Source organism: Corvus brachyrhynchos, unplaced genomic scaffold, assembly GCF_000691975.1.
Source record: "Corvus brachyrhynchos isolate BGI_N302 unplaced genomic scaffold, ASM69197v1 scaffold115, whole genome shotgun sequence".
NCBI classification, from domain to species: domain Eukaryota; kingdom Metazoa; phylum Chordata; class Aves; order Passeriformes; family Corvidae; genus Corvus; species Corvus brachyrhynchos.
In genome coordinates this window covers 10,135,887-10,157,664 of record NW_008239553.1, presented here as the reverse complement: position 1 = coordinate 10,157,664, position 21,778 = coordinate 10,135,887, and the positions used below count along the sequence as shown (strand labels likewise).

Sequence of the window (21,778 nt, the reverse complement as noted above, 5' to 3'; positions counted from 1 at the left end):
AAGACACATAGAAGGAATGCAGTATTAATATTGAATGCACTCCTACTTAATTTCCATAGCAACCAGTGAATGATAGTCATGACATCAGCAATTCTCGGACATAAGATGTTCTGTAAGAGATTTAATCGTTATACCAGAAATTAACCGCCAGTGCTTTTACAGAAAGCTAAAATCCATGTGGGCAGAGTCCACATACAGAGTAACATAACATAAAAGCTCGAATCCAAATAAAATTCTTTCAGAGGCTGTTGGAGAAAGTCCCTAATGTAAACATTATTAAATAGAAGCACTGCTTATATTAACATTTTTAGCCAAAAGAAGATGAGATTATGGTACAGCCAATTAAACAAAAACCAAAAAACTTCCTCTCTTCATCACTTATTTTTATGTTCTCTTTTGCTGATGGTGGTGTTTGGTATCAATCTCAAGCCAAACATAAAGCAGTCGACACAGGAACGAGTTAAACTGGCACACAGCAAAGCATCCTTAGAATTCGAAAAGTGCTTGAGAAACTTTATTCTTTTTCAACATTTTAACCTTTTTCCAACTTCATCTAAAAACCAACAACTCAAGTTACCATATCAAGTGTTTCTGGTGAAGTTTTCCTACTGTCTTCTCCCAAATACATGCTATTGAAATTGCTCCTACTGAAACATCAAGGGCTGATGTATCAGGTCAGAAATAAAAGGACACCATCTGTGTCCTAGTACAAAAGCAATACTGCCCTGATCTTCTTGTTTTCATTTCTCTCCCAAATACTTGGCTGACTCAGTTTCCAAAGTTTCAAAGTTCAACAATAACAGCCGGCAAAAAGAAGATCCTTCACCAGAGCTCCTTCAACCTGGACAACTCACTCAAGCCAGTTCTGTTTGTTCATGTCTGGTGATATGCTTTTACAGCCTCTCTTTGAAACAGACTCAGCTACACAAATAATTGAGTATCAGCAGATATTCAAATGCACTGTTTTATTTGCAGTAACAGATTAGGTTCTTTGGATTACATTTGAAACTACACGGACACAGGAAATGAGGTTACTTGAAGTCTTGGCCAAGGTGTCCTGTGCTGGGAAACGAGCTGCCACGAAGAGAAGCACACCAGCATTTCTTGGTATTTTTCCTAGAGGCAACAACATTCTTCTTTCTTCCTCTGTGTAAGTTCTGGGGTATTATTTGCAACAGTAAGACTGACTACTTGACATCTGCACATGCTGATATGCTTCTAGAATTGGCATTGCTCAAGAATTAAAGCCTGAGCTCCAAAGTTTAAGAGTGAAATGCTGTCTTGCAAGTAGACGTAAGTTTAAATCCAGAAATCCTGGATACGTCTTAACGCTGAGCTATTTCCACTGACTTCTAAGATTTACATTCCAATGTTCAATACTTTATTTCTCTCCTCTCAAACTCATGCTCCTGCTTTCTAAATTTATCAGTTTGAAACAGATTTTGCTCAGTTTGCTCAGACAGAGCTACAGAAGCACAGACAACAGAAACTCTATGATTAAGCATCAACAAAGCTTAATTTTGCTTAGTCAAAGCTATAGGTTAGTTAGGATGCTACACATGTAACCAGAAATCAAAATGTCTCATCAACCTGTTAAATCCCCAAAAACAGGAATTGTAGAGGAGATCAAAAGAATCTAAAGCAGTATCTGTATCAGTAGTTCTCCTTATTTTTTACATCACACCCACCTAAGAGCCACACTGTGCATTTCACATACTGGTTCTCACATGGCCTTTATCATTGTCAACAGAAACAACACTGTGAGGGAATAGCAAACATTTCCAGTTAGGAATATTGAAGATGAAGTAGAGAAGCTCAATACAGGATACACAAATGCTATGTTCTTAATTTTCTTACAAATCCCTAAAATGAGGCAGAGAGGGAACTCAGAAGGTTATGTAGGACAGCACTTGCTTCAGGGCAGGATCTACTTCCACATCTACATCAGAGAAGTCAGCCTTGAAGTATTATGACATTTCTGTAACTGGAGATCAGTAAGCTAGACCTTCTACCCAGTAGTTTACACGTCTCACTGTAGAAAGGGATGTTATTTTGCTGAATTGTTATTGCTAATGCATATCCTAAATTTCCCTTGATGAGGCTTAAACACACTATTTCTCCTAGTCCCCTCACAGTTGCACATATGTACTGTCAGACTTTGGTTTTCAACTATATGCTCTGATGTGCAATTCCTATCTTTCCAGGAATTCAGCATTATTTAACAAATTTCAAACTTTCTTTTAAAAAAGGAAAAGAAAAAATAGAGGAAAATCTAGTGTTGATGCCACCAAGTTTTTTACACACACTGCACAGGTGCACACTCTACCTTTTCAATTCCTGCAAAAAATTTGGTTTCCATGTATGACACTGGATATCTCCTAATTTTAAAAAACAGAATTAAGAGGTATAACCCAATAAGAACTTTTTGATTTCCAACAGCTAAATTACATTTAAAATAAATATTTCTGCAAGGCCGTTCAAACCATTTTAATTGTCCTATCTTTAAAACAATGTGAAGTTTATTAAACTATTTAAGAATTTCACCTTTGCCAAAGACAGGAGGTCTTTAAAACTCAGCAAGAAGCTTCATTTAAAACTTCTTGTCTGCAAGGCTATTCAAACAAAACTAAGGGTTGAACACAAGGGTGAAAAGTTTAAAGATTAGGGATTGCCTTACATTCCTTCTGCCATGACAAAAATGTATAGGAATATATTGGTGGTAAGCTTCACACCTTCCATTATAATCACCATCTTTTATAATTAGCTGTCTTCCAGCCTTTTTCCTGTGATGTTAAATGCTGCAGGATTTTTAAAATGTACCATTGCTTGCTGAGGGTTAGCATTCAATAGGAATGGTTACTGTTCATTGCTAACATCAGGCCTTCAAAGGTAGAGATTTCTAGTGTTTAATGTGTAAGGCTGTGCAACATTTCAGAAATCAGCAGATTTGTCACATTAACTTCTTAAAAATACTTAACATAGTTTCCAAAGACCATTTAAGGACCTCAAGCTTTCACAGTGAAAAATATCACATGCTTAACTTAAAGGCACTTCAGCATCACGCCAGTAAATTCTTTCACAGCTATTATTTCAAACTAGAAGTGTATTTAAGACATAAAATAAAAGCCACAGTTACCTGTGCTGGTACCAGTCTTTCTGACCTGGAGAAACAGAATGTCATGCAAGCTGTATTTATGAACTTATTAAAAAGAAGAAGTTATTTTTAATATGAGATTTTTAAATTTGACATTAAGCAATACAGTTCAATATGCAAATTCCAAAACTAAAGAGGACAACTGGGCAGCCACAAGTGGTGTAAGAGCACAAAGCAAAGTGACCGAAACGGCCTATCTCCTACTGATGGTGATTTCAGCAGTACCATGTACAGCTCAACAACCCAAACACAGGGACCCCAAGGATGAGAACTGACATTCACAGGTCCCAGTGAGGATACACTACAGGGCTTGTGCCAGTAGCTCCCTTTCCTTCTGTCTCTTCTTGAATATAAAGTAATACAGTGTCTTCCAAACATCTCCCATCAAAGCAAGGGTTAGATAGGAAACAGTTCAAGAGACTTGTTCTGAAAAGTCAATTCTTTTATACACGAAAGTACAACTGTATCCATACAACCGTTATTTGTTAACACTAACACAGAAATCAAATTCAGCAGAAAGGCTAACTCCAATGACACCAGGTACTCAGCAGCAAACCCTGGATGCCAGAGATAGAAATGTGGTTTGTTACTCTTCCACACCAGCTTTTTCACCGACATCTTCAGTCTTCCAGGTGGAATAAAAAAATGCATGTAAACTTGCAGGTGATATGCAATAGTAGCCTTAGATGCCTTAACGTTAAAAGAGACTGACTACGAAAAACATGGAAGTGACAGAACAAAAATTATCCAAGATACACAACTGCTGTATCTTCTAGAAGAACAGGTAGCAACCAGCTGTTAATATTCTGTTTAACACATCCTTTTGGTCAGAACCACCAAGAACTGGAAAATGTTTGGTTTGTTTAGTTCTCTAAGGTAAAAGGAAATGACCTAATTTTTCTGATATAAATTTCACAGGCCAGTTATTCCAAAGTGCATTTGTATGAATGAAAACCACTTACCCAGAGGGACACTCGAAAAGGCTTTTCAGACAAAAGAAGCCCTAGTGTCAAATATTTTAGTCATTATACCGCAGAACAGCTGCATGTTTTCAGTGAGGTAGTGTCTGAGCAAGAAAGCAAGTTTGAAAATGTGTATGTCAATGAAATTCATTTGTTGCAGTTATAATGTATAAAATTGTGTATAAATAAATTACAGCACTGATAAGCACAGCTGTAATGGCTGTTAGAATATTCAGCTTCTGAATAGTTTTAAATACAATCACTTCATCTCAGGCCCCTATGTATTGCATGTATCTGGCACAGTTTTTCTCTCAGAGGAAGGATTCACTACTGAAACACAGTATTTACTTTTCAGTTTGTTAGGACAGAGGAAAAGAATTTTTCCCTGAAAATAGACTTCTGCACAGACTTTCCAGCACATGTACCAGTGCCACATTTAATAATGGGGCAACTCTTGTCAAACATCTGTAAAACATGCAAGGTATTATGCCTCCACGCCACCAAAGTTAGGAGAGCAACATCATTTATATTTCCAATGGAATAGCAAAAGTGTGCAAGTCACTTTTCTAAACACAAGTTTAACATCCTTTTCATACCTTTGCTAACAGACAGGACCTGTCTCTCCTTGGCTCTTCTTTCAATCTAACTTTAGTGGATTCAAAGCAGTTTACATAGGAGAGCAGTACAGCAAAGTCAGTAGCCATCGCATGGCCCTGTCTTTGAGTGTCAGGTTACCACATCAAGTGTGGTTAGATTTCCAACACAGAGAAGAACTATCTGTAATTACATCTATACACACTAAGATGACCGAGAAAATATGATCAATAGCTGGCTACATGCAGCACAGCCTCACCAACCAGTTGAAGAACAGACTGTTAAAACAAAAAAGAGTGCTATTCACTAAAAGGAACAGTATGCATCCATGATTATTACCACCTCCAAATTCATGAGCACAGCACTGGAGAGAACCAACTGTGGATCGAATCTACTTCCCTGAATTTTAAAGCAACATAAAGGAACACAACAGGAATTTTGCCCTACTTTCCACAGAGTATCTTCTCTCCCAAAGAGAAGATGAACCATAGATGTATCAGATTTGCTCAAAATCCAACAGAACACTTAAGGACTTTAAAAATAGGGATCAGCTGTGGACATAGCACAGGAAGAGCTTCTAGAAACACGTCAACAGAGAAAACCTTTCAGTAACATTAAATCTGTTTGCAGTACAGCATCCTCCAAACACAATGAATGAGCAGCTACTGGAATCCCTGTCCAACACTAACAGAATGAAGCCTGAAGGCAGGATGAAATCCTACTTGCAACATGACTTTCAAAGTGCTTCCACATGCTCTGTAATGTCTAAAAAAGGATAAATCTGTGGTAGCACTCTACAAACACCCAACCTCTGGGCAAAATATAAATGCCCAAAGGCAAGAAGTTAAAAACCACACCAATTTAAGAGATCTTTTCTTTACAAGAGAAACCAAGGGCAAACGTTCCTTTACGTGTTTGCACTAGTCTTCTCTTGATCTCAAAAAAATAAGAGTATTAGAGTCTTACCTAAATAAAATAGCAAGCATTAGAAGAAACAAAGCCCACAACCTGGCTGCTACTACACCAGTCTATTTTACTTTCAAACAGAAAATCTTACAGACAGCTGCAGCAACATTTGTCAAGAATTCTCAGGTCTTCACTAAATACAGGTGAAGTCTTCACCACCCCTGTGAAAGCCAGATTCTGGTCTTGCTACTCAGTTACGCTTTGAGCTCCTACAGACAATGATTTTTAGAGAGTGGGCAAGGCAAACCATAATAAATAAGAACAGGCTAACCCCTGCCCCCCAACATATTAAGAGCTGCTACACTACAGACAATGGACCACTTTGTAATTCCCATTGCAAAACTTAAAGGAAAATTAAGGTATATTCATTATCTTTCAGATTTGAATGCATTCCTATTCATTAACCATTCTTCCCAAAATATCTCACTTTGTTCTGCTCCACTGAGGAGCATCAGGAAGAAAAGTCACCCCATCAGATATTTAAGGACATAGGAGACTGCATACTTTTCCTGGAATATATGAATTTCCAAAAAATACCCATAACAGGATACTCTCCTTCAATAGCACAAAGTTCTTTCTGTGAGCAAAATACAGTACCACCCACTAAAGCGATGACTCCACATCTGGTTTATCTCGTTCCCTCACAATGGCATACTTCCTGTCTCTATCTATTAAACACCAGTTAACACCCACTCTGCATCTCAAGCCTTATAAAAATTTCCACTTTGTCCATACCAAGACATACTATTTTGGACAATAATTCTAAACAAATAAGATAAAACGCCTCTTACTATCAAATTGTTCTGAATTTACATTTTCACCTAATTGCAAGTTCTTTAACTATTAATAGTCTACCATTCTGACCAAATTAAGAAACGTACCTTATGTTTACCTTAAGAGCATTTTTTTCCAAAGAACAAATTAAATTAATTCCAGCAAATTAAAAGCAGATTACTGAGTGCACATAAGTTCCATTATGATGACAGGATGCAAAGATTCATCCATTTCTACACCTTTTCACCACAGAATAGGCCAAAACCTTTTTTGACTTTGGGTACATGTGCCCAGAATAGATGAATGCTTCATTTAAATACAGGAAGTACTTGTCATTAGAAGTGCAAGTCCTGACTGAGAGTTTTAAAAAAGTCAGTCTTTGAACAGTGAGAAGTGGTTCACACCCTTTGTGTTCAGTAAAGGATTGAAAAAGTTTGACTAAAACTAAATGCCTAGAAATTGAGCACTTTGCTTTTCAACCTGTGTAATACCTAAATTATGAAAAAATAATCAGACTCAAACTTACAACTCTGTTCTCTCCTAGACAGTGTTAAACCTTAATCTAAGTTTGAGCTTTCACAGAGCAATTACTTTCAAAGCTTTGGCAAAACACCATCTCTGTTTAGTACTGAATTACAGTTCCTTCCTCTTAGCAGAAAAATAGCACAAGACAAAAATAAGCAAGCAGCCATGAACTAGAAATGTTGTATATACTTGAGTATATGTAAAAGCACACATAAGCAACTCCAGTAGGGTAAAGCAGGGCATTAACCTTGTGTGAAAGTTATCTCATACTTACCACATATCTACACCAATCCACAACTTCACAAAAATACGAAACAGTTCAAAGAATTCCACCTAGCAACATCACATGTTTAACTATCAGACAGAATTACTTTAAGTACAATACAGAGAAAAACTAATGAAAACTTAGGTGTCAGAACCATAGACTGTGTTCCTTGTACATAGATATTTAACTCATTAGCTTTCCCCAAGCGTCATCTGCTTCTAATGTATTGTAGATCTACTATTAGTGTACCCTGAGGAAGAAAGGGGAGCATATGCAACAAGCCACCCTAAATTTTATATTTCTTTTTATTCTGGTATTTATTAAGTATTAATATTAAATACTATTCTAAAATATTAAAATATTGTTTCTTATATAAAGAGGAAGGAGAATTGGACACAAAAAAGAAAATACCTATTTGTAATATCTGATAATCTGGAATGAGTTATCAGAATTTTAAAAGGTAATTTCAGTTTCATATGCATTAATAGTCTGTAATACACACACACAAAATCACAGCACAGAGGCATTCCCAGAAGTTAGCAAGTGCTTCTAACCTCATGCACTGGTCAAAATCTCAGGTGTTACTTGACAATATTTTCAATTATCAAGAGGGAGGAAGGATTGCTTTCCAAGCACAGCCCACCACTTACCTTACAAGTCAAACTGTAACCACAACTACACTTTTAATAGAGAGAACTGAGTACCTTTCCATGCAATCCAAGAGGCCTATCATTTCTGACCTTCCAGAAAAATGAAGACAAATATTGTATTACTCCTCTACCTAGCTACATGATTTATTTCAACTAGATAATAATGTAGGATATCTCAGACTGATTTTCCAAGGCATTTGTTACGTGAGTCATCTGGTTTTAAGAAAAAAGCCACATCCTTTGCAATGAGAGCTGACTGTAAAATAGGTCTGTGTGTAATGAAGCATGTCTCTGGCTTATGCTTGCCAAAACTCCCCAAATAATAATTCATGGCAAGAGTACCTCATGGATATCCAAAAGAAAGGCAGAAACTCTTACCTTAACAGGAAAGCTACACTTGCCAGTACGAACGCCTTCTTCGTCAGTCTGCCACTGATGAGGCCTGCTGGCCTCTGGCACATAGACATCTTTCTTTCTCCTAAAGCTTTGCCGTAATTTGTTCATTTCTCAGATTTTCACGTCCTAGAAGAAGAAAAAAAGAATACTGCTAATAGGGACCAAACACACATTTAGCCACTTCGGGTCAACCACTATCATGACAAATGACCCTGAGCTTTTTCAAAGATGAATGGAAGGACCTGTGAAAGAAAAATATTTTGGACACAGATTCAGAGAAAGATGGATATTCACTTCAAAATGGAAAACACAAATCCACATTACTTGCTTAACATCTTTCCACAGCAACTGAAGCATTAGACCCAGTAATAACTATTACTGGGAGCATAAGGTTTCCTAAAATAGCAGACAGAGAGCTTTGAAGAGTGATGCACATGAAATCCTGCCTCCCCAAATTTAAACACCCACCTAAAGCAACCAAGTAGGAAACCAATAGCAAAAGCTTCCAAGGCACTCACACAAGGCAAGGATTCATAGCTCTAAAACTGCTCCTAAAAGCAGGTGCTTGTGCTGTTCATTAAGTACAAGAGATAGGTTCACGCTTTGACTGAGGGGAACAGTCCAGCCCGTGCTTAGTCTACTGGCAGAATTCTTATGCTTAACTGAGAAATGCACTTCTTCAAAAGGGGAAGACAGCGCTGCAAATACACTTCTAAAGCCTAGAACTCAAAACTTTGTATACACTTGCCTTTATGTATCAACTTCTAATTACAACCCAATCTACACTTTAGACACGCTCACCTTTACTAGATTCAAACTACAATTAGCCAAGAAGCTATTAGAGAAATTACTACTAATAAAAATACTTGATATTCACCTAGAGAAGTAAAATCATAAGGGATACAAAGTGGGGAATATCGAAGACATACTGAAAGGCTTCTTAAGATTTGGTCATCTTTCCTGAAAAAGAAGCCTTCTTACAACCATGACATCTCATTTTGATTGAAAAAAAAATGCTGCAGAATGCAAGGCAAAATCTAATTCGATTATATATGCTTATTTCCCATTAGATTGCATAAACTAGAGAATATAGATATTTACTATACAGTCAATAGCTGGCCTTTGAGCGAAAGCTGCTTTAGAAGCAGTTGGAACTGCTAATTTTTAACATTTTAAACCTTGAAAAGAGCTGGTATCTTCCAGTCAAAACTATTTGACATAAGTAAGAAAAATCAACCCATTCAAGTTTGTGATATCTGACATTAAGAAATTTAAAGTCAAAATGCAGCTATTTCAAAGCTGGACACAAAAGTCAGAAACTAAAAGCATTATAGAAAATCACTGCCCACCACTAATTACAAATACTAAATTGTTTTGTATCTCATAGCACACTTTAGCCATTCAAAATAACAAAAAGGTGTGAGTTTTGTTACTGATTCCCTACTACTTCCTTCAGCAACTGTTACTTTCTTCCTCAAGCAGCATATAATTGAACAAGTCAGTTCCCACTGTATCTTAGGGGCATGATACTGGCTAATTTCTCTAGAATCTTCCACCTTTTCATTATCTATTAAAAGAAATATTTTAAGAGAAGTAACAATTCAAAGATATACCCATGGATAAAGAAAATACCACTATATCACTAGGACTGGGAAATTTAAGTGTGGTGACGTTAATTGTTTAAGGGCAAATAAGCACGATAGTCACACGCACAAGTTCACTGGCATTTGAATTCCATTATTCATGGGTCTTGCAGCATTCTGAAGCATTCTTTCAGCGTATAGGATAATTCCTTAAGTATTTCTACATTAGGAAACAGCCACACTAAACACCATTTTACAGCAAACACTGTGCTCAAAGTTGCTTGATGAGCATTTGAAAACAGGAAGGTGTGACACTCCAAGCAACCCAAATCCAAATGCAAATTAAGTGAAGGGTTGGGATGTACAGCAAAGGCTATAGGCAACTGACCCTAGCAGGTACCTAGAACAGCCATGAGGTATAGCAATCAGTCTAAGTGCAGGGATGGGAAGTTGCTGAAGGATTCTTAATCACAATTATCTAGTTATAAAGAAGTGTTAACTTCAGTCCTTCATAGCTACAAAATGCTTGTCATAACTAGTAACACAAAATATTTTCTTGAATTTACTTGAGCGGATTTAGAGATTAGAACATATGTGCAAAATAAAAAGCATGCACATTTCTTTCCACTCAATAAGCTGAAGCAGCTCTGTTTTGCTTTCAGCTGGGACAGAGCTAATTTTCTTCCCAGTAGCTGGTACAGTGCTGTGTTTTGGATTTAGGCTGAGAAAAATGTTGATAACACATTGGTTTAGTTGTTGCTAAGGAGTGTTTAAACTAAGTCAAGGTCTTTTCTGCTTCTCGCCCCACCCTACCATTGAGTTGGCTGCGGGGCACAAAACGTTGTGAGGGGACACAGCTGGGAGAGCTGAGCCCAACTGACCACAGGCATATCCCACAGGATGTGGCACCATGTGCAGCATGTAAAGCTGGGGGAAGAAGGAAGGAAGGAAGGGGGTACATTCAGAGTGACGGTGTCTGTCCTCCCAAGTAACCACTGCGTGTGATGGAGCCCTGCTCTCCTGGGGATGGGCAAACACCTGCCTGCCCACGGGAACTAATTTCTTGCTTTGCTTGACTATGTGGCTTTTGTTTTACGTATTAAAATGTCTTTATCTCAACCCATGAAGTTCTCACTTTTACTCTTCTGATTCTCTCACCCATCCCACTGGGAAGAGTGAGCAAGTGGCTGGATGGGGTTTAGCTGCCACCTGGGGCTAAGCCACAACACTCTTCTATAAACATGGTTTGTTTATTTTACAAGCTATAAGCCATTTTAAAATCTCTGAATGTGCAAAGGCAATTCTCAAAGTTTTAAGAAGAGTTGCAAAGCTTCTATTCTCTGTCAAGGCTTAGAGAGGCATTACAGCAATATCAGTTATGTATTCTGTTTTACAAACTGCAGACAGAGGACTCTATGCATCAGTCTAAAGGAATCAAAATTTCAAGGGAGGCCATTCAATCACCTTGGGCAGGTGAGACACACTGCAGCAAATCTCTGCATGGCACCTCAGCTCATAAGGACAGACACCCACTCTTGTCCCTGCTGCAGACTGGGAGCGCCACAGCACGATGAGCAAAACCACTGCTCCAGCTGCTTCAGTGAAAAGCACAGGAATCTGGTCAGCACATGACTTACAGCCCAGCTGCCCGACCTTGCACTCCGGTGAGAGACAAATGGGCATAGACACTCCACTCTGCCAAAAGAGGCAACAGACTCTTAAGCAGATACAATTAGATGCAGTAAGGCTCATGTGTCAGTTTTGAAGATCTCAAGGTAACTCTGAATCTCAAAAACTTCAGTGAATAGCAAAGCAAGGACTGAGGACAGCACACAAACACTGTACCACCTGTGAAAAACAGCAGTCTAATTGCCTTATCATAACATTTGCTTATGCGAGCATTCTGTTGGACTTCTCCCTCCCAGGCATTACTGTTGCCCATGAGACTGGTGCCTTATCAGACATTTATTCTGACCAGGAATCTCAATCCCCAGGGAAGATAAGAATAGGATTTCCTCAACTACATTTTGTATGAGAGGCTGAAGTGGCATTTTGCCCAAACTATTTCCTTTTCACCAAAAACCAAACCCAGTTTCCTACATGTTCTAATTTTGAGGTGTCATGTTGGCAACAAACAGTTTAAAAATAGCTTATTCTATCTGATAGAAATGCTGACAAATAGCAAAATTAATTTCTGGTCAGGCAACCAGCAAGCTCTCTCCAATGGCCACACTTGGGTTTTCTGAAATGTCAGACTTATGAGTAGGTTGCAAAACAGTCTGTCCTATAAAAACCTAATTTGCTGGTAACATGCATGTCAGGACAACATAACTAGAGCTATCACCTGATGGGAAAGTGTTAAATAGAACAATTCACATGGGCTGCATATTCGAGGATTCAGGAGAGAAGCACATGAATTGCTACAATTAAGTGCTGAAAATTTAACTAATTTTGTCTTGAACTCAAAATCTCTGCACAGAAGCTCTAAAGAGAGATGAGTGAGCATTTTCTACTTGAATTCTTTGTAGGGCACTTCACATTTCCATGCAAACCCCGTGTGCTTGCCAACACAACAGACACCAGCCTAGGCTGCAATAAGCTATCAGGGTATTTTCTACTAAACTGACAGCATGACTGGTACTGTAAAAAGTATGATACTATGTTTCGGGATTATGTAAGATGAAAGTTATCAGACTTCGATTTTTTTTATTTAGCAACTTATTTTTGTCATGTAATTAGAAGTATTTTAAAACCACCCAAGAGACAAACCAAAACACCAAAACCTCTATTTCCTTTTCACTTTTACAAATCCAGCTGGGACCCAGAGAAAGAGGACAACTGAGACTATGAAGACAAACCTGGTGAAAAGCCAAGATAGGAAACTCAAAATCTAATTAAATCACAAAACATAACACTACATCAGAGACAAACTGCCAACAAAGGCTGAAAGCACTGAGCCTTCTAGAGAAATGAGGAAAAAGAGCCACTTTGGGTCCCAGTACATTTCAAGGTTATCTTACTGCAGACAGCTGAGCATCTGAATGGTCATGACCACTGGAGAAAAAGGACCAAGCAAAACAAACCCCAACAAAACAAAACAAAACCACTCACCCAACACGAAAATCTCCACCACTTTTGTAATTCAAGAGATTACAACATGAGACTAGACATTAGACCATTTCCCAAAGCATCTACCTACAAAAGGTATCAAAAAGACAAAGGAGTTTTAAAATTTATGTTGCCATTTATTTTTATGCAAATTTAGATATTTTGGAAACAGAGCTCCAAAGGCAATTTAAGGAGAGCTTCAGCACCATTATTCTTCCGACCAACAGAAAAACTACCATTTACACCTCTATCAGTCCACTGACAGCTCAGGGGCAGAGTTGTCAGAACCAACAGAGACAGAAACAACACTGTCACGGGTAAAAGTGCATGTTGAAGCACTCTTGGCTTCACTGCCTTGTGCATCATCAGGTTATGGCTGCAGAACAAATTACTGCAAGATAAACCAGCATGTTAATTCATGTCCTGTTAGCTGCTCTGCTGTACAAGTGTGTTCACTTTTACCCTTCAGTGAGCACAAGCCAGCAATTTACTCTTCAGTGAGAGATGGGTAAGCTTTCATATTAACTGAAGTTAGATCAGGAGGAAGCTGCTGCTGATGCAAATTTGGAGCTTAGCTTTGCAAGAGTTTACCCATGCAGCCATACCTTTTAGATAAGCAACTCGTTTACACTGTGCATAGGTGCTTCTTGAAGAGCAAAAACTGCTACAGGACAATCCAAACTACAGAATCTGCAGGGCAGAAGGACAATATGGGCACCTGGGTACCTGACCTGCAGTTCAAGCGGTCAGATTTTAAGATAGGATGTACTACATATTTCACACTAAGCAACCACTTACAGTTTCAACACTGAGGAAAAAGAAACAGCACAAACATTTTTTTATCTTTCTCCTGAACACTAGCCTTCACAAAGGTTATTTAATCTGCATTCAATAATCTGTTACCGTTTCTGTTTACAATGAAAAAGGATTAAAACGGGTATTGAGTCTTCAGTCAGTGTTTTAAAACCATTCAGCAGGTTTGGGATTACTTTCTATTTTCTTTCAGAATTTAATACTGTTTCCTATTTACCTATTTAGAAAAAAGATAGTCATGGGTCAAACAAGGGCAAAGTACTCTCTGTAGCCTGCAACAAATAGAGAGTACCCAGGGGCAGGAGGGAACACCCTCCTTCTCCCCCACCCTGCATACACCCACATGCACTCCGGGTGCCATCCTCCTGATTTGTAGTACAGAGTCCTCCTACAAGCCTGAATCACCAGGAGTAGTATTAATACATGAACAAAATTCCTTGAAGCATGCACTTCAAAAAGCATGGAAATACACTTTTAAGAACAATGTGGAATCATTCTAAAATGTACAAGCCTCCATATACAACTAATTCAATTAACTTGATATTATCAGATTAAGTAATTTAAAAGAAAAAAAAAAGGTCTCATTCATACCTGTATTGCCTGCTGGCCACACACAGGTGAGGGCCAAGCAGCTGCACAACCATCTGCTAGCTATGTGCTCTTCCCCAGTGAAATTTGCTGAAGGGCCAAGCCAAAAAGAGGCTGAAACCCAGAGCAAAAACCTCATCCATCTCTAATACGTTTTTCTCACATTTCTTGACATCAAAGCTTTCTGAATCAGGACGCATTCTTCCTGTCAAAGGTACCTGATATTTCAGATTTAAGAGGAAATGCAAATAATCTTAATCTCGTTGAAAAAAATGTGTTTACCTAACCTACTTACTAGGAAAACACTCCAAAAACATTCCTCTGCATATTGTGAAGATCTGTATCCTTAGAAAGCACTGAGTTCTTGTGCAAGTACAACCTGGTCACATCTGTCCACAGATTAATGTTTAACAGCTATCTTTTGAATATTATGAAAACCTGAACCTTATTATGAAATCCACAATGGCCTGCACCAGCAAATGTTAATAGCCCACACTTCCATATTCTAGAAGAGTAATTCACATTGCTTTTTCCAATAAAATACAGTTCACTGCTGGCACTTCAACATTATTGTAAATCTTGGCTATAACCAGGACACGAGGATATCAACAAGGAAATATGCTAGTTTCAAGCCATTTTCTTGAGATGAGATTTGGGTTTGGCAGGCTGACCTGCAATACAAAGACAAATAAAAGCAGTTCAAAACATTTTAGATCTCTTTTGCTCTCTAATGTACAATTTGAGTCCCTAAACTTAAGATGACAAAGAACACTTCATTTATAGAAAAAGAGGCAAGCTAGGAAAGCAAGTTGATTCCTTCCAAGGTAAATAGTCTGTCCTTGTCTATTATGAAGCTGCCAGGATGGAGTTTACTTCTCCGAAAAATCCTTATTAAGCATTGCTGCTAAGCAAACACTCTCCCCTCCTCTCCCACTTACACAGTACAAAAACATGTAATGTCCTATCTCTCCAAGCCTACTGTAAAGGTTAGCCAAAACTTGCTGCAATTGCCCTGCAACAGCTTCTCTGCAATTATTCACCAGCACAAGAACACAGAGTACCCTTATCTTCTAAGGAAGAAAAGGTCACCCCCTGTGTCAGATTCTGAATGCAGAACTTTGAGCCTTTTTGTAAGTTTAGATCCCATAAAATCTAATTAAATCCAGCACTGTCACACTGAAGCAAATGAAGGCATGTAACCGTATGAGCATGCTCACTAAAACCTTAACAGCCCTGTTTCGCAATACAGGCTGACTAACCACATTATTCACCACATGCCTTTCCAAGCCATTCACCCTTTCATTACTCAATTAACATCTAATAATACAATACTACAAGTAAGCATTCTAAGACATCAAAATACACATAAAGGCGAAGCATTTCTTCATTTGTTCAGCCAGCAAATACATTTTGTTGTTGTTATTATTATTATTTAGAGTTCCAATTAAGGAGATTTTCCTTGTTGAAGATCAATTATTGGATACATAACTAAAAGTCTACTGAAGCAAGCATACCATCTATAGAAAACTCACCTTCCAACAGTGAAAGTAATATTTAGATCATACTTTGAAAATACAGCAGAAATGACAACCTTAAACTCTTTATGTAAGAGCAAAGAGATCAGAGCTGTGACAATAATGTCTCTGACAGCATTCTTAGAAATCGTGATGCATTGCTATCATGTGCGGTACAAGACATCCTCTCAAATCCATCAGATTTCTTGCAGTCTTATACCTGAACTAAGGTTATCATGTAAGCACTTCACAACTCTTTCCAGAGCACTTGACAATTGTATTTGCACCATGGATGAGGGTGGAAGAAGGGGAAAAAACAATGCTATGACAACAACATCTTACTGGCACAAGACAGAGTTAAAAATTGCAAACAGCTTATGAAATATCAGGAAATGAAATAATGAACTGTACTTCAACACACTGTTAACAATTATGTGGCTAAAACGTTCAGCTACCAGAGGCCCTGTCCTAAAGCTTAGAATTTTGTAAAATACACTTTTCAAATATAAATACCCCCAGACTGCAGCAATTAAATACAGTACTCAGTATTCCACAACGTTATGTAACAGAAGCATCACCAAAGTTAACATTAAGACTCCTAAACTGTCACAAAAATACAAGTTTGATCATTGCAAGACAGAAGTTATTCCTAAAGATATGCAATGCTCTTTCTAGCAGATGTAAGATAAATCATTTGCCTTTCACAAACCTGTGAAATTCAGCAAATAAAAGAAAGCAAGCCTCATTTTCTCCATCAATAACTATTCTAAAGCAAATATCCCAATTCAACAGACACCACAGCAACTGCAAACTCTGACTATGGTACTATACAATATGCTAAGAGGTTTAAGAGCAGAGATATAAGGCAGTAATCCCCTTGTTTTGTAGGCTCACTCTAAAAATACCCTGCAGACTGTCAGCCACTAGTGGAAAGCAGGTCTCCTAAACACTTTATGTGATACAAAGTGCATTGAATTATATAATCTATAATAACTGAAAATAAGCAAAAGTTTAGTAAAGAAACACTAGCTATGCCTTGTGGAAAGCAGTCAAAGTAATTCTGCTTTGCAGCTCATCTGCACACATGTGAATAATTTTAACTAACCAAGCCATGTCATTTCCAAGTGCATCATTGACATTTAGGGCAGCTAAATATGAGACAACTCAACAGTTTTCAAACACGAACATCTCAGTTTAAAAGGTATCTTTACAAATACATGCTGAATTTCAAAATGAAATTAGATATAAAAGAAAGTACAGAAAGGGCTGAAACAGACAAAAAGTATGTTTTTTAATCACTCAATTCCACAAATTGCAGTTTGAAGTTATAAATGTCAAATCCCATGAAAATAAATGCATTTTCAAAATTTAAAAAAAAAAAACTTGACAAGTAAAATAAGCAACTTTTACTGGTAGATCAATCACAAATCTTAGGTTTTTACACTGCACTTCAGTAGGACCTATGAGTATTTTATAAGCAAATAATCAGAGTTGACTAGACAAGACCAAACATCTGCTGCTTAGTATCAGACAGGGTCGAATATAAATCAGTCAATCATACCTTTGTGCTGTTGACCTGATCACTACCTACTGACTGGGAGTTCAGAAACATACGAACACTCATAGTATTTTTGGTTCCAGCTCTTGGGTGAGAGCAGAAAGAGTAGATGAAGTAAGCTACAGATCCAGAGCATGCATTTCAGGAACCAACTGCACTAAACTAGATTACTAGGAGGATATACTTCAGCAAGATTTAAAAATATATACTTGTACTCATAGTGAAGCTTTACCCTTGGTTCATATACAATGTTTCACAAAAGTGAAAGCCACTGCATTTTGGACAACTGATCCTGCAACACTGATCTACACCAGCCCACAGCATGGTCCAGTCTAGCAGTCCACGTAGCCAACATTCCGGAAACATTTGGAGCAACAAACCATAAATTCGGATCAGCTTTATGAGAAGTCTTCAGTGGGAATGAATAGTAGTGCTGCTGAGTCTGTCAGCAAGTAGGATTCAGGTACAGAGAAACCAGGTAAATCCACATGATCAGATACAAAACAGGGAGGTAAAAAGGTTCTCTCCACCACAGCCAGCAATGTTTCATTCATTCATTCATATATGCTCCCAAAAGAAAATAGTTCAGCAACAGTTTACAGGTGATGCAAAATGTTCTGAAGTAGGTTAAACTGATTTTGAAAAGACAAGATCATCTCACAAGAAGAAATTCTTCTGTAAGAAAACAGCAGAGAAAAGCACATGGAAGAAAGGTAAAAAAGCCACCTTAATTATTAATAGCAATGAATACAAATTCAGCTATTACCACTGTCTAGGAAAGGATTCATGTTTAGTCCTCTAAAAATTTAATTGTCAAATAAGCAAACAGTAGTAAGAATTATTATGAAAGGAGCACAGCAAAGCCAGTATGATGCCGCAGCATAAGATCAGACTGCACTCAGCTTCAATACCACATAGTTCTTGTACTTAATATACCCTCACTGAAATGAAACTGAAAGGTGCAGGAAAGTGGCAAGGATAAGGAGGATAGCAAGGACTACTTAACACCTTCTGCTCAAGGACAGATTAGATACATCAAAGGTCTTCACCTCAGAAAAGCAATTTTCTAGTGGGGAAGGCTACAAAAATTACAGTATCAAAATGTTAGCAAATGAAAAGGGAATGATGATTTTTCAATTCTTATGTTGCAGAAACTGTGGAAAAACAACAGAATTCTCCAGCAGTCCAGGTGTCAATAAAAGAGTATTTCTCTTCATGATATAAAATTAACTAGGACAATTCCTAGCTCTGGGAAAGTTTAAAAACTAAAAATAAAAAAGAATTTTAAAAATTTTAAATAATAATTAAAAAAACAAAACAAACAAACAAAATACCAACAACAGCAACAAACCCCCAAACCACACAGATTAATCATTGGATCAAAACTTCCAAAGGTTATTTGAACCTATAGTGGAGATGCAGCCTTCCATTTAGGAAATCACCCAGTCCAATCTGACCAGCTGGGAAGTCTTCCTTCATGTCTTAATCTTCTATTCTTCCCCAGGATCCAACACTGACTGTGTCAGAGAGAATTACTGTGCTATGGAGCCTTTGTTGTGAAGCAGCACAACTCACAAGCTGGTGTCCCTTCAGGGCCAGTCCAGCTGGCCACACCTCCGCGTTGCAGCTGTCACAGCACCACAGCAGAGTTGTTCACACCCAACTGCCCCAGCACCACCACGAGCTGCCTCGCTACAGTGGTAAGGATCTCCCTTTCCCAAACACACAGAAGCAGAGGTTTCTATAGCTCAAGACATTCAAATGAAATGAATTTGTATATTCCAGATAGCTCACAAAATTTGAATTATTGTGGCAACAAGCCATGGGTGCACTAGTCACTCTCAATTACGAAATGAGAATTAGCTTAAACTGCCACAAAGTGTGTCATTCACAGGGTGACAGATGACTCCTTGTTATACCAATACTGCACTGGGCCCAAGCACTCCAGTCAGTCACAGCCTGGCAGCTGTTACATGGCAGTTCAAGACACTTCAGTCGCTCTCATCCTCCACAGCTAAATATAATTAAGGCCCTCTTATCTGTGGGTTTTCTTCAGCTTGCTCACGCTAAATCAACCACACTTTTGACTGCAGCTAATGCAAAGAAGGAGGAGGGCAAGTGACACAAAAGGCATTTTTAATATTCATTTATAACTCAAAGTGAAATTGTGAAGCTTTCTATCAAGCTTTTGTGAAAAATGGCAGGTTTTAATAATAAAAATGAGCCGAGAGAAAAGATACAGTAATTTCTTCTGGCTGTCAGAATATCAGAAAATCATTTCATCATCCCTCATTAAGCCTCACAACAGAAAAACTTCACATTCATGTAAAAGATAGGCAGAATGTTCTTAGGAACTCGCTCTGGTGTCCAGCATAGCAACTGTGGTTGACTTCTAAGAACGTGATTTTTTCTTTACACAAATCCTACTTATTATAGTAGGAATTACTTTTGTACACCTGTCCAGTGCAAGCTTTGAGTTGTTCCATAACGCTTTTCTCACAATAACTCTTTACAAAACACTACAAGGAACTAACAGAATTATTTCCCAAATCCATTTGCTTTACACAAATGTAATCAAATCGGAAGCTAGCTTAACAAAGTCAGATAACAAGCTATAAATTCTTTTAAGCACACAGAATGCAATGCTTTCTGAATTCCCTCACCAGTTAAATACCTTTAAAAATATTTTGCATCTTCTCTAGATGCTAATACAAACCACATGTTTCATTACCCACAGAAGAACCCACAAAACATTTATGGAATCTGTCACCATAGCCCCTATGAGAGGTGTCTAAACAGAGAATTCCAACACAATTCCACCTTTCTGGTACCATTTTGTATACAGACAACTAGCATTCCTTACGATAACCCAGCATGTAAAACCTCACTTTGTGCCTAATGTTTCCCATGCCTGCTTACTGCAAAGCCTTAAGATCTAAGCACAATTTCAGTGATTTTGAAAATTATATATAGCAACATAACTAAAGAAATATCTTTTATAAGCATTTACCTTCATAATATCCTGATGTACGTAATTTTGTGAAAAAACATTCCCCAAACCCAAGTGTAGTAGAATCAGTTACCAGAACGATGTTCATAGGACAGAAGAAAGAATATCTTCATTGATGACTTACTTCTTTCCCCCCCCCCTCAGATTCTGCCATAGTACTTTTCTTAAAAATCCCTCTTTCTTGAAACTACAACCATGACTCCATGGATATTTTTTAAAAAATGAACCTATGGGCTGAAATAAAGGAGAGATGATAAAGTCCAATATGGGCTACAAAAGGTTTAAAATGGGAACTTACGTCATTTCCTCCCTGTACCTCACAAGACAATGTTTTTTAAGATAATTTTAAGTGTTTCTTTTGAAGAACAACCTCACAATCTGGAATTATTACACCATTATACCAATTTGCCACAACTCCAGTCAAGGCTGGATTTTTCTTTCTTCATGGCAACAGACCTGAAGCTTCTCAGACTGATGCCAAAACCTTTCATCTTACTAATTTCAATGTTTGCATATTTTCATTTGTGTACAAGGGGAGAAGAGGTGATCTCTATGAAATTAAGTGATAAAAGGATAAATCAATCCATCTGCATTAAAGGTTTGAGGTTTTTCGGAAGAACTCCAAGTCAAGTTTTTCATATCTGCTCTTATAAACAGATGCATACTTCCCTTCCCCACTCCCTCTTCCTATCACTTGGCATTTAGAGCCTTTTGCTTATAGGGATAGTAATGTTGGCCTTTATGGAGGCTGTAGATAGGAATTCAACTGCTATTGCTACAAAATCTCACCAGCACTGTTTTTTTAAACACTGATAATAATCTCTTAGACATTTCCTTCTGTGAAGTTACCAGATTTCATGACGGTCATTAAAATTAGTAACACATTATTTTTGACCAGCAATAATGTATTATGAATCCACAACTACATGCTCAGTGAGAATTATCACATAAAGCTTGAGACATCAGTAAATCCAGGGGTTCCTCTCCAGACCGTTTTTCTTTACTCCCATTAAACTTAGTGAAGAGAAAGAAAAGCTCAGTTATACAAACTCACTTTCAGTATACCTAACAATGAAAATATATTTCTCTAAATAAATAACTCTGTATACATCCAAAGAGATGGTTTCTACCCTTTTCACATAAAATCAAATTAATAATTACAAAATTCCTTCATGATAATGAAGATTTTTTAACACAAACTTTTATCAAGAAATGGAAGCAATATGCTCATTTCTCTAGCAATCTAGTCAAAATACTTGGTCTTTCCAAGACCACAATAAGATTTTAATTCCAGCCTTCAATATTTAAACCAGTTCAT

The 21,778-nt window shown here is 37.7% G+C and overlaps 1 protein-coding gene across 12 annotated transcripts in view; it reads right to left on the bottom strand.

The window, feature by feature from the left end:
- NUMB (NUMB, endocytic adaptor protein) overlaps positions 1 to 21,778 on the bottom strand; it is a 58,066-nt gene that overhangs the window by 26,374 nt on the left and 9,914 nt on the right. For all 12 annotated transcript variants that reach the window (XM_017741875.1, XM_017741874.1, XM_017741884.1 and 9 more), the window contains exon 2: positions 8,269 to 8,412. In XM_017741875.1, coding sequence (XP_017597364.1) covers positions 8,269 to 8,394 — 126 coding nt within the window. In that variant the 5' untranslated portion in view covers positions 8,395 to 8,412. The remainder of the gene's footprint in view (positions 1 to 8,268; positions 8,413 to 21,778) is intronic.